This window comes from Phoca vitulina, unplaced genomic scaffold (genome assembly GCF_004348235.1).
Source record: "Phoca vitulina isolate PV1807 unplaced genomic scaffold, GSC_HSeal_1.0 scaffold1, whole genome shotgun sequence".
In the NCBI taxonomy this organism is placed as follows: Eukaryota; Metazoa; Chordata; class Mammalia; order Carnivora; family Phocidae; genus Phoca; species Phoca vitulina.
The window spans coordinates 19055206-19068808 of record NW_022589704.1 but is presented as its reverse complement, the minus strand read 5'-3'; the positions used below and the strand labels follow the sequence as shown (position 1 = coordinate 19068808).

Here is a 13603-nt window from a genome sequence, read left to right as displayed (position 1 = left end):
AGGTCATGATCTCACAGTCCTGGGAAAAAGTCCCACTTTGGGCTTCTTGCTCAGTGGGGAGTCTGCTTAATCCCTCTGCCCCCCTTCCTGCTCATGTTCTAATAAAGAAAATCTTAAAACAAAGAATCCCAGAATCATTTGTACTTAAGTGTCTCTTTGCTTTAAAATATAATTAATTCCACTCAAATCACAGTATAGAGTTATTTATAAGACATGAACACCGCAGAGTGGGAAGAACAGAAAAAGAGACTGTAACATCAGAACTCTGGAAGCTGGAAAGTAGATGGTGACTGACTTAGCAGACCAAGGAAAGCCAAAGCCAAAGCCTAAGCCAGTAACGGAAAAGTTGAGAACCAATTCAATTTACATCACAGAATCTTGTTCAAAAGACATACAACTTCGAAGTACCAGGTACCCTTGAAACTGGAGGCTAAGGAGGAGATAAAAATAAGGATTTGATGAAAAGTATTTGAGAAACAGACTGCCAGGATCCCCTTTCTCCCCACTTCATGCTGCTGAGCAATGACAGAAGTCTGGAGTTTTATCCTCTGGAGAGGGTTAAACAGTCTCCGGATTGGGGGATGCCAGGCACATACTGAAAACAGAGGAGTAGGCCACAGTTTGCATAGTGAAGCATGAATATAACTCCCAGCCCTATTCCTATACGTGGCTCCCAGAACTTTGGCAGCCACATCTTTTACCTTTAGGCAAAGGCAAGAGATTAGTAAACTCTTTTTTAGGAATCTGACCAGCCCAAGAGAAAGGCCTAAATAACATTAACATCATCCCCAAAACAGTCCCACCCTATAAAACTCACAGTTGACAAGCCCTAGCTATTCATGTGCTCAGGGCTTCCAATCAACCTTTAGTCTCCTTTTCTTAATCATGAACCACAGCCAAGAATTACTAGGTATCTGAGGAAAGTCTCTAATAAGAAATATAAAGAGCATGGGGTGCCTGGGTGGCTCAGATGGCTAAGTGTCTGCCGTTGGCTCAAATAATGATACCCAGGGTCCTGGGATCAAGCCCCATGTTGAGCTCCCTGCTCAGCAGGGGGAGTCTGCTTCTCCCTCTCCCTCTGCCTCTCCTCCTGCTCATGCTCTATCTCTCTGTCTCAAATGAATAAATAAAATCTTTTTTTTTAAGATTTAGTTATTTGACAGAGAGAGACACAGTGAGAGAGGGAACACAAACAGGGGGAGTGGGAGAGGGAGAAGCAGGCTTCCCGCCGAGCAGGGAGCCCGATGCGGGGCTCGATCCCAGGACCCTGGGATCATGACCTGAGCCGAAGGCAGACGCTTAACGACTGAGCCACCCAGGCGCCCCTGAATAAATAAAATCTTTAAAAATATATATAAAGAGCATAATAACAAGACAGGACAGAGCAGCTGGAGGAAACAATCTGTATTCAGGGAGAAGAAAACTTCAAATAAGCAAACAAATGAACTATATTTAATAACCTCAGATATTTGAGATGATATTGCTTCTATGACCCCCCTCCCCAAAAAACTTAAAAAAATTAAATCATTAAAAGTAATACTTCACATGCTTTTCTGTGTGTGATACATTTCTCCATTAAAACAATGTAATTAAAATAATCTCCACACCTTGAAGACTTAACTCTGTTGCTCTTTTGAGGTCATCATCTTCTTTCTGTTCCCAAGCTTCCTAAAGAGGTAAGAACACAACTAAGGTATTTAAAAAGGTATTGAATAAACTTATTTAAGGAGTACAAAATCAGCTGCTCTGGAAGTATTTGCTAATAATGTTTTCCATAATCTTATGAATGTTTGGAATATGACCTTTTGAGGGATGTGGAGAAATTCTTTGCTTTTTTCAATGCTGCCCTCTAAAACACAACCCTGGGGGTTAAAAAGGCTTACAAGCTATCTCTAGTCAGTGACACTTGCCTTGGTAACCAAAAGCCATTCACTGTGACATTATGATTTAATTCCCTTTTTCCTTCTATGTATGAAATACCTGGCACATAGAATCTGCTTAGCAAACTGCTCTGTTTTCTTTCCTCTAATTTACAGCCTTTGCCAATTTTCATGGTATAAACACTCCTACCATGGCCAATTTTAAGCTACCAACGTGATGCTGAGTGCAGAGCTGGGAAGAGGTACGTACACCTGAGCTGACAGTGAGCTGGCTCTAGCATATTGCCGACCCTAAGTCTGTGACAGCAAGATAAACAATTCTTTCCACAAGATCATTATTCAAACACTTCTATTTTGTTCTTGCTAAAAAACACAACAAAAAAACCCAAGACACACACTAGATACATGGTGAATACGAAATGAATTCGTTGACTGTTGACTGTTATTTCTCTAATACATCTGAGGTTCTCTTAGAAAAACAAGTACCTTTGAACATGTCTCAACTGGATGATTAATTGTAAAAATATGGAAATGTTGACTGTAAAAAAATTTTCCCTCTTGTCTGCAGAGAAAATACAATTTACAAACTTCATGCATAAATGAAGAAAAAATGTAATTTAAGCAGAACTGTTTATACTTTTCTCAAGTCTAGACTTGTTTTTAAGGTCACTAAAGTATATAAGAAGCTCAGAATGAGCTATTCTGCCTTTAAATCCTGGGAGCAATAATACTGTATTCAAGAAAGAAACAGATATTCTCTAAGAGGAAATATGATTACTTAAGCTTATCCCAGCTATAAAGTCTATGAGGAAACCCAGATGGTAAAAGAGTCTTTTAGCTATTAATAGAATGATGCAGGTATACCAAACTAATGAAACCTCATCTTATATTTCTCAGATGTGAAAATAGGTTTATAAGGTAGTTTTAACTGGGTCAACTGACAAGAAATAGGATATACGTCTTTTGTATATGAAAAAGAGGGGTACTGAATTTTTTCTTTTTCTTCACTATAAGGAACTATTGTTAAGAAATCAGACCTTGGTCTTTTAGATTAAGAATAAATTTTCTAAAACAAATGATTACTATCCATTATTTGTAAAATGGGTGACATGAATGCATCTTGATGGCCAGGAGGCTAGGGAGGTACTTCTTGTAAATAAAAGGATACAGAACAGCTGGTTCTGAAATCATTTTAAAGCAGTTCTCAACCTTGACTGAACACTAGAATAACTGTGGGAAGTTTTAAAAAATAAAGGAAGCAAGTAAGGAGGGAGAGAAGAGAGGGAGAGAGGGAGGGAGGAAGGAAGAAGGAAGGGAGGGGAGGGGCGAGAAAGAGAAAGAAAAAAGGAAAGAAATCTAGATGCCCAGACCATACCCTAGAATCAATTCTATCAGAATTCCTGAGGGGAAGAACAACCCAAGCATCATTATTTTTTAAAGCTCCCCAGATGACATTAATGTGTAGTTAAGGTTGAACCCCACTGTTCTAGACAAATTAGATTTTTTTTTTTTAAGATTTTATTTTTAAATAATCTTTACACCCAACATGGGGCTCGAACTCACAACTCTGAGATCAAGAGTTGCATGTTCCACCAACTGAGCCAGCCAGGAGCCCTAAGACAAAAATAGATTTCTTAATTTGATTATTTGTAAACACGAAAACTGTGTGTTTATTCTAGGGAGTTTTAGTAAATTTTTATTACTAGCATGACTCGGATTGCACTGGATTAGACAACCGTGAAGATATCACCTTTTAGTCAGATACCTCAGGTAACGGCGATGGTGCAATCAACCAGCTCTGGCAAATACAAGCATGAAGAACTAAAAATTTAAGAACAGATTATTATATGAGGCACATGGCTGGCTCAGTTGGTGGAGCATGAGACTCTTGATCTCGGGACTGTGAGTTTGAGCCCCATGTTGGGTGTAGAGACTACTTAAAAATAAAATCTTAAAAAAACAGATTACTATATAAGAAAAGAGCAGAAGCAGATAAATGTTAGTCAATGGCTGAAATCTGAAATTTCAAATACTATTCAGATAATATTCCTGAGGATTTTATGTTCAAATAATTCATAGGAAAGGATTCATATTGTGAGAAAGTGACCAGAACAAATACAATGCCTTAAAATATTAGTTATAAAATCATGGTGGTATGCTGACTGTTTCTATAGCTTGCAAAACAAACTTGGACTGGGGATGATCTCTAATAACCCACCTTTCTTTAGCATGCAATGAATTATAGTAGTGGGAGGTAATCAACAATACATTTTGTTGTATCTAGATTAAAAAAAAAAAAAAAAAACCCCAAACAAAAAAAAACTATCACTGTTTCAAACCCAAGGCAAAGCTCCAAACAAAGTTTGTTTTGATGTATCAATGGTTTACTGTGTGTAAATTACCTGGAGTGATGCTTGACACACAGTAAGTGCTTAACACATGTTAGTTGTTGTTATTACAGGGAAAGATAGGTATGGAGAAAATAGCAATATAATTATCTCTTACTTGCTCTTGAAGGCTCTGAGCCAATGCCTGCTGAAGCTCTTGCTCTTCCCTTTCACGCTCCATATCATACTGCTGGAGCCAATCGACCTCTCCTTGAGATCCTTCTGGAGTTTTGTTTTCTTTATTCTCATCACAGTCTTTAGTTATCTCAGTAAAACCGGCAGAATCTGAGGAAGCAGAACAGGACATAACTGGGAAAGCCTCGCTAATAAACCGAAATCTCTGGATTAGAGTGACATCTACTGTTCAGAGAGAGTAATTTACCTGAGCCTCATATATAATTTGCTTGGGACATACAATTTCATCTTACTACATTTAGATCATGGTTTCTCAATCTCAGCACTACTGACATTCTGGGTGGGATAATTTTTTGCTGTTTGAGGGGGCTGTCTTATACACTGCAGAATGTTCAGCAACATCCTTGGCCTCTACCTACTAGATGCCAGTAGCACCCCTCTCCCCCAGCAGCGACAACCAAAAATGACAGACATTGTCAAATGTCCCCTGGGGCACAAAACTGTCCTTGGCTGAGAATCAGTGATCTACCACAATGGTTCTGAAACTTAACCAATCATCAGAAGCATTATCGTTAAGGATGGAGAAGAATGAATAGCCATATTCACAGCCAGTCATAATGTCACATGACCAAGTACTAGAAATAGAGTAAATGAAATAAGAATTAGGCTAGAACGATTATGTTAATATTGAGATTTTTCCATTATTAAACTGTATGTCAAATGAGTGTATATTTTCACATTAATGATCAAATAAGCCTTGTACATATTCTAAAGCAAAAGAGCTACATGAAATATATAATAAAGACCTCATGTACTGCACAAACATAAGACTATATATGTTTAAAACATTCATCCAAGGAGATAAGAAAAAAAATTAATCTTTCATTTCTTCCCATTTCTTCTCAATCGCTAGATCACAGCTAGCTAGGATAAACAATATGGTCATGATTTTGTTCTGGTGAAACAGATTTTGTTCTGTTAGAACAACATTTCATTATAATTTTAATACAGATAACAGTGGGTAGATAAGAGCTTTCTCTTTCTCTCTCACTTTACAAAAGCAAAAATTCTCATCTTAACAAGGAAATTCTCATAAAAAGAATTTAATTGGTCAACAAGAATTACCTTTACAGATTAATTTTATATGGACTGCTTTAAAATCAGTATATGCTCGGGGTGCCTGGGTGGCTCAGTCAGTTAAACATCGGACTCTTGATTTCGGCTCAGGTCATGATCTCAAAGTCTTGAGATTAAGCCCCATGTTGGGCTCAACACTGGGTGGGGAGCCTGCCTAGGATTCTCTCTCTCCCTCTCCCACTCTCCCGCCATTTGCATTCTAAAATAAATAAGTAAATAAAGGTAAGTAAGTAAGTAAAATCAGTATATGCGCTTTACTTGCCCTATTACTGCATTTTAACTACTTAAATGATACTTTTCTATACCACAGACTATAAACTCTGAAGTTTACAGCATATTTTTATTTTTATTTATTTTTGTTTAAAGATTTTATTTATTTGACAGAGAGAGACACAGCGAGAGAGGGAACACAAACAGGGGGAGTGGGAGAGGGAGAAGCAGGCTTCCGCGGAGCAGGCAGCCCGATATGGGGCTCGATCCTAGGACCCTGGGATCATGACCCGAGCCGAAGGCAGACGCTCAATGACTGAGCCACCCAAGCACCTTTTTTTTTTTTTTAAAGGTTTTATTTATTTGTCAGAGAGAGAGAGAGAGAGATCACAAGCAGGGGGAGCTGCAGGTAGAGGCAGAGGGAGAAGTAGGCTCTCCGCTGAGCAAGGATCCCAACAGGGGACTCAATCCCGGGGTCCTGGGATCATGACCTAAGCCAAAGACAGACACCTAATCGACTGAGCCACCCAGGCATCCCTGAAGTTTACAGCATCTTGATTTTAGACTCTAAGTCAGTAAGTAGAGTTCATCGTTTTTTAATTGTATTAAATTGCCAAGTGAATATTTACCGTTAAAACTAACTCTGAATATTCATTAAAAGAGAAAAACCCTCAGGTATATTAAAGGAAAGAGCAATATGATCCCAATTTTAAAAAATTATATAAAAGATGTCAGTAATTTCTTCCTTTCCTCCATTCTTGGAGAAACAGTCATTTCCATAGTCTGTAAGGGGCAGCTCTGAAGTCTATCTGACCTTGCCTGTCCCTCTGGCCTCACCTTATTACTGCACTAGGAATGGATATTTGAGTCAACCAATCAGATTATTTCTGGAAATCTGGAACTGAGGCATTCAAAGTTAGCTGATGTTGAACATTTCAAGTGGAAGAAAGATTTGGGAGTTAAGGCTGCTATTTTAGGGCCTAAGTTAAATATTACTTTTATTACCAAAATATACTCAATTAAAGAAAAGTGACAGAGGTACAATTTTTCTTAACCAATAATTTTCAGCGTTCCATGTATCAATGTGCTCCACACAATCCTAAAATTACACTATCAATTAATCCATGTGATAGAAAACCAATCAAGAAAGTTTACTTTTTTAAGATTTTATTTATTTGAGAAAGAGAGAGAGAGCACACAAGTGAGAGAACACAAGCAGGGGGGAGGGGCAAAGGGAGCAGCAGACTCCCCACTGAGCAGGGAGCCCGATGTGGGGCTTGATCTGGGGACTCCAGGATCATGACCTGAGCTTGAAGGCAGACACTTAACCGACTGAGCCACTCAGCACCCCAAGGAAGTTTACTTTGAGATAATCAAGACAGATTTATCTTCAGGACAAGATTATCTGATGGATACAAACATTACTTAAGATCTATGGGAACAAATATAACCATGGAATAACAACACACTTTTAAGGAATCTGAACAATGGACAGAAGGAAAACCATGTGTTAAAACTCAACATTCTTACATTGAATACAGATTATCTGACTCTTCCCCTACCCCAAATGAAACCTCCTTTCCTACAGTCTTTATTTCAGTGAATGCACCATACACACAGTATTTTTTTAAAGACAGAAAGCTGGTGTCATTTTTTACTTGTCCCCTCATATCAGATAAGTCATTATTTCCTAACTATCTCTTAAATCCATCAACTTTTCTTTCAAATGCCAAAACCTTGGCTTAAAGCACCATTAGCTTTTGGTCTAGACAACTGCAGTAACTTCCTAACAGGTCTCACAGGATTACTTTGGGTTCTGTAATTTATGTGCTACACTGCAGCCAGAATCATCTTTTACAAATATAAATCTTTATCAAATACTTGTTTGCTTAAAAATACGCAATAACTTCCTAATGCCTTTGAAAAAGAAGTCCAAACTTCTAAACATGGCTTCAAGCCATGTAAAAACTAGAGAATGCATGTCTCTCTTTTGCTTTTCTTCCTCAACACTATGCTCCAGCCATGCAGATCATTCTCAACTTTTTTTTGTTGCCCACTAACTTGCCAGCCTTTCTCAGCCTTTGCATACACTCTTCCCTCTGGCTAATGTCTGGAGATGTGAAACCTTACCTGGCCAGTCTTCCTGACCCTCCTGAGTTGATTCATGAGACAATCTGTTGGGACCCAAATATTTACTGAGAATCTACTATGCATTGGGCACTGTTGTAGAAGGTGAAGATATAGTGATAATTAAAGCAAGATGGCCCTTGTCCTCAAAGAACTTAAGTGCAAAGGCTCTGAGATGAGAATGAACTTAGCATATTTTGAGTGACAGAGAGAGACAAAGCCACTATGGCTAAGTAGAGTGAAAGAGGGGGAGAATGGAGATAGGTCATGGTAAGAAGCTTGGATGAAGTGTAATGGCAAGCCAAATAAGTTTTTTTTTTTTTTTTAAGATTTTATTTATTTGACAAAGCGAGAGAGAGAGCGAGAGCGGGAACACAAGCAGGGGGAGTGGGAGAGAGGGAGCCCTGCTTCTCCCTCTCCCACTCCCCCTGTGTTCCCTCTCTTGCTATGTCTCTGTCAAATAAATAAAATCTTTAAAAAAAAAAAAAAGAAAATGTCTTTAAAGGCACACACAGTGGATCAAATTCTGAATATGAATAGAGGGACTGGCCTTAAATAAGAGCAGGAATGGTTTCCTCCATAACAAAAGTGAAGGCAGAGTTTTCATCTGACTACATCTATCTTCTTTGAAAAGTACACAGCTTGGCTATAAACCTAGAGTGTGTGTGGAAAGAGAAATGGAGATTTGAGGAAGAGATCATGGAGAATGAGAAAAGAAATTTACTAAGGAAGTATAACAGAACTGACTAGTCATATTTAGTGCCCACTTAAGAGTATAGTCATGAATGAGAGGGAAGTCTAGTCCGCACAGATTTGTGACTTTCTCCAGTAATCTTCAGCTGCTTGGGTGTAGGTATGGAATATGAATCTAGTTAAGCTGGGAGCCAGGGTTGTGTCAGATGACTGCCAACAAAAGAAAAGAGAGGAAGGAAAGGAGAGTACCAAGATCCGGCCTACAGGCTGGGAAAGTGATGACAAGAGGGAGGTGATGACAGCAAATAAGAAGTCAAAGGACTGGAAATCTTTTTTTTTTTTTTTTTTTTTAAGTAGGCTCCACACCCAGCATGGAGCCCAACATGGGGCTTGAACTCACAACCCTGAGATCAAGACCTAGCCAAGATCAAGAGTTGTACACTCAACTGACTGAGCCACCCAGGCACCCCAGGACTGGAAATCTTAATGAGATCAAGTAATCACTGAAAACAGAACATATAACACTAAGTAAGTTGGAAGGAGTGAAGGATATATGAAATCAAGATTTCAAAGGTGGTACAGTTACTGATGAAGACAAAGTCAAGAAGAGAAGTAGTTCTCAAACTTTAGCATGCATCAGAATCACTTGGAGTCAAAACAGAACGCTGACTCCTATATCCAGAGTTTCTTATTCAGTAAGTCTGGGGTGGGGCCACAAATGGCATTTCCAGCAAGTTCCCACATGATACTGATGATCTAGGGACCTACTTTGAGAACCACTGATCTAGGATAGGACTTCTGTCAGTGATCAAGATGGGGTAAGGGGGCGCCTGGGTGGCTCAGATGGTTAAGCATCTGCCTTCAGCTTGGGTCATGATCCCAGGGTCCTGGGATCGAGCCCCACGTCTGGCTCCTGGCTCAGCAGGGAGCCTGCTTCTCCATCTGCCTCTCCCCCTGCTCGTGCTCTCGCTCTCTCTCTATCTCTGTGTCTCGAATGAATAAATAAAATCTTTGGAAAAAAAAAAGATGGGGTAGGAAAAAAGATCTTTAGAATTAAGATCAGGAATTGAGAAACCAGGTTGTTGAAAGGATCATTTACGAAGATGCTGAAGGCCCTAAGAATGTCAATGAGAGAGAATGAAAGGTAAAAGACAGCTATAGGAAGAGATAATAGGAGGCAAAGTTTGATGTCTTATACTTCAAGCAGCTGGGATTTTTGCAGGATAAAAGGAGACAAAGGGTTGGAAATGGCACTGGGTAACAAGGAGAAAACCTATCCCGTCTCCAGGCTCTTAAGTATTAGGGTATGGGAAAAAACAACTTAAAGAACAGTAGGGCAATCTATAATGGGAGCTTTTCAAAGAAACATTGGTCTTCACTAAATACTAAAGGGACCTAACAACTAAATGCAGTGGGTGAATTTTGGGTCCTAGGTTTAAAAAAAAAAAAATATATGGACTTTACACTAGAATTATATATGGAAATACTGTTAAAATTGTTAGGGGTGATCACTGTTATGTAGGAAAATTTCCATATATTTGGGGATTCAGGCTGAAGTGTTTTAGGGTGAAATATCATGATACCTGCAATTTCAAACAGTTGCTGTAAAAAAGAAAAGTGCATGCGTGCATGTGTGGAGTCTGCAAAGATGGCCTCCAATGAACTACGCAGTATTCTTACTTACTGTCGGTATTTGTACTCTTGTGTAGTCACCCCCAGAGTGAATCTAGGTAGATTCTCACCGTGAGTGCTCTTTAAGCAACAAAATGTGGTGGAATTGATTCTATGCTAATTCTGAGGCTAAAAATTACATTAAGGAGGCCTGGCAGCTTCTTCCCCTTTTGTGCTCTGGGAGCCCTGAGCTGTGATGTAAGAAGCTGACTACCTTGCTGGAAAGAGCACATGGAGAGGGAGAGGCCCTGAGATTGTGGAGAGGGGGAGGGGAAGGAAAGAATGGAGAGGACATCCAGCCACCCCAGTGGACCTGTCTAGCCAACATCACCAAGGTGCCTAGAAGAGCTATCTTGGATGTTACAACCTAGTTACAACCAGTCAATCCACAGCGTTATAAGATACTAAAATGTTTTAAGATACTAATTTTGGGTAACTGCTGTACAACTATATACACAGACACACACAGTGAGGGGAGAAAGCAAATGTGACAAACTGTTAAATAATGAATCTATTTAATTTCTCTCTGGATTTGAACATTTTCAAAATAGAAGATTTATGGTAGACTCTGATCATATTTGATTATTCCTTAGTTTTATTGTTAATTTTTAAAAGTATGATAGTGGGATTGAGGCTATGTTTTTTAAAAAAGAATTCTTTTAAAGGTACTGAAATCTTTACTGATGAAATTATCTAATATCTGGGATTTACTTCTAAATAATCTAGGGGATGGGGTGGAGAAGGAAGATGGGATATATATGAAACAAGAGAGTCTTTTTTTGATAATTATTGTTGATAATGGGTACAAGGGGGAAGATTCATTACACACATCTCTCTACTTTTGTCCTTGCTCCATATTTTCTGTAAAAAAGAAATGTTGCAGCAGAAGCAATGTCTTTGGGTTTCAGTTACAGTAAGAAGGTGAATGGAACAGTGACATTAAAGAAACAAACACAAAAAAGGCTTGCATCCAATTGGGGAAGATAGTAGCTAGAGAATATTTTATTTAAAAAGGCTATAAAGTACTTACTAATAAGTTTGCTCTCCCCAAAGCTGCTATATGGTTGTAAACCACTGTGGTTATTAATGATTTTGATAACTCAGTGTTCTCCCCCACTGATGTAGAGAATCTAGAACTAATTGTACATAAGAATAACTTCCTTTGTTAATTTTAGGGAGATGTAGGACTGAGCAAAGATGTGAAAGGAAGAGCTGAAAGCAGGAATTATTGGCAAAAGGCAAAAGCACTAATATTAACCAATGATATCTAAGGGCAGTGACTGTAAGTTTAATAAGAGAAAGGGATTTCCTAAGGATACTTGCATCAAGAAGGGCAGGGGGGAAGGAGCACCCTATCCAAAAATCATCAGCTTTTTGCATCCAATTAGATTGAGGATATACTAATTCTTACCTTCACTTGCACATAAAGTAATTCACAATTGATGAGGCTTAACCCCCAGAATACAGAAAATAATTGTGATTCACTATTATTCTCTTCATCTCCAAAATTCTAGGCTTGATGTACTGAAACACATCAGCTACATAGACAGATAAATATACATACTAGGGATATCTGGAGAAAAAAATTAGAGTTGGTTACAGGAAGAGGTAGTAAAAGTTTTCTACCTAAAATTCTTAAAATACCCACAGTGCAAGGCAAGGAGGCTCTGTTGTTGTTCCCACTGATGGATTGAAAAATAACAAAATATGAATAATTACCACAAAGTAAATTTTTATCTGTATAGCACTTTACACTATATGACCTAACATTCTACTCACAACCTTCTGAAGTATGCCTGGTGTATCCCTATACAGAGATAAGAAAATGGAGTACCAAAGAGGTTAAATCGCCTATTTAGAAAATTCATAGCTATGGAGTGCCTGGGTGGCTCAGCTGGTTAGGCGTACAACTCTTGATTTCGGCTCAGGTTGTGATCTCAGGGTCATGAGATCGAGCCCCATCTCAGGCTCTGTGCTCAACCCAGTCTGCCTGTCCCTCTTCTTCCCCCTCTGCTCTTCCCCTCACTCTTTCACTCTCTAAATGAATAAATCTTTAAAAAAAATTCATAGCTAGTCAGTGGTACAGCCAAGATGAGAGGCTTAAAACCTGACCACTTAGTTCAGGTGTCTTTCTACCATTATAAAGGGATGAATCCAAAGGAAAGAGAACTTGAATTATTCATACACTAAAACTTGGTACAAATTCAGATATAGAAAAATGAGGAAAGAATTATATAAATTTCTGAGAGAGCAGTGGTAAAAAAAAAAAAAAGAAAGAAAGAAAGGGACCAAAAAAATGACACATTTACTTAAATGTACAAAAGAATTCTAACTTTTGGGGCGCCTGGGTGGCTCAGTTGTTAAGCATCTGCTTCGGCTCAGGTCATGATCCCAGGGTCCTGGGATCAAGCCCCGCATCGGGCTCCCTGCTCAGCGGGAAGCCTGCTTCTCCCTCTCCCACTGCCCCTGCTCGTGTTCCTGCTCTATCTCTCTCTGTCAAATAAATAAATAAAACCTTAAAAAAAAAAAAAAAAGAATTCTAACTTTTCTTTTGATGTACACTTAAAGGGATACGGCATACTTTACCACCAGTCTCTGGATACTACTCGCAATATGTAACTTCTCATTTTTTAAATTTTTTTTTTTTTAGAAAAAGCATGAAAATATGATTAGTCCTATTACACAGATCCATTTCACCTCCCATTATTTACAAGCCACTTGTCCCTATAAGGCTTTAGAACACAGTTGTGCCTTAACAGATGTTTATTTTCCTTAAACCTACCGGTCTCTGTGACTGTTTTGGGTTTCTCAGTCTCCACAGTGTCTTGATTTTCAGGCATTTCTTGAATATCATCTTCTGCAAATCCGGTATCTGGGCTGCTGGTTGGTTTATCATCATCTTCATGACTCAGAGTTGGTGAAGCTTCTCTCTTACTCATCTCTAAAACAGCTGCTAGAAGCTCTTCTTCGCTCATTCCGTCAAATCCGGAGTTTTCCAATTCAGACTTATCAGGCTCTATTCTACATGATTTTGAATCCTGAAAAAGAGAGTCACTTTTAGAGGAAACCAGAATGCCTGAGAATACGGCAATCTTAAGAGTTTAAAGTGAGTTTATTTCTACAATGTTTCCTTTCTTTGATATTTTGAGTTAACAATCAATAGCCAATATATGAACTCACTGGCAAGCCTAATTTTCTTTTAATAAATATATAGGGATACATGTTTATTTTATTGATTATAGTAAGTGTTAAGTATAGGATTTGGAAAATACATAAAAATAACAAATTCACTCAAAATCCATCACTCAGAGATAATTACAGTAAGTATTTTTGGTGTATTTTCTTCCAGATATATGTGGATCA

At 38.5% G+C, this 13603-nt stretch overlaps 1 protein-coding gene across 7 annotated transcripts in view; it reads right to left on the bottom strand.

Moving 5' to 3' along the window:
• The window catches only part of USP37 (ubiquitin specific peptidase 37), an 81898-nt gene that overhangs the window by 6790 nt on the left and 61505 nt on the right, over positions 1-13603 (bottom strand). For all 7 annotated transcript variants that reach the window (XM_032402276.1, XM_032402327.1, XM_032402294.1 and 4 more), the window contains 3 exons: positions 13023-13278; positions 4386-4552; positions 1608-1668 (listed from right to left, as the gene is read on the bottom strand). In XM_032402276.1, coding sequence (XP_032258167.1) covers positions 1608-1668; positions 4386-4552; positions 13023-13278 — 484 coding nt within the window. The remainder of the gene's footprint in view (positions 1-1607; positions 1669-4385; positions 4553-13022; positions 13279-13603) is intronic.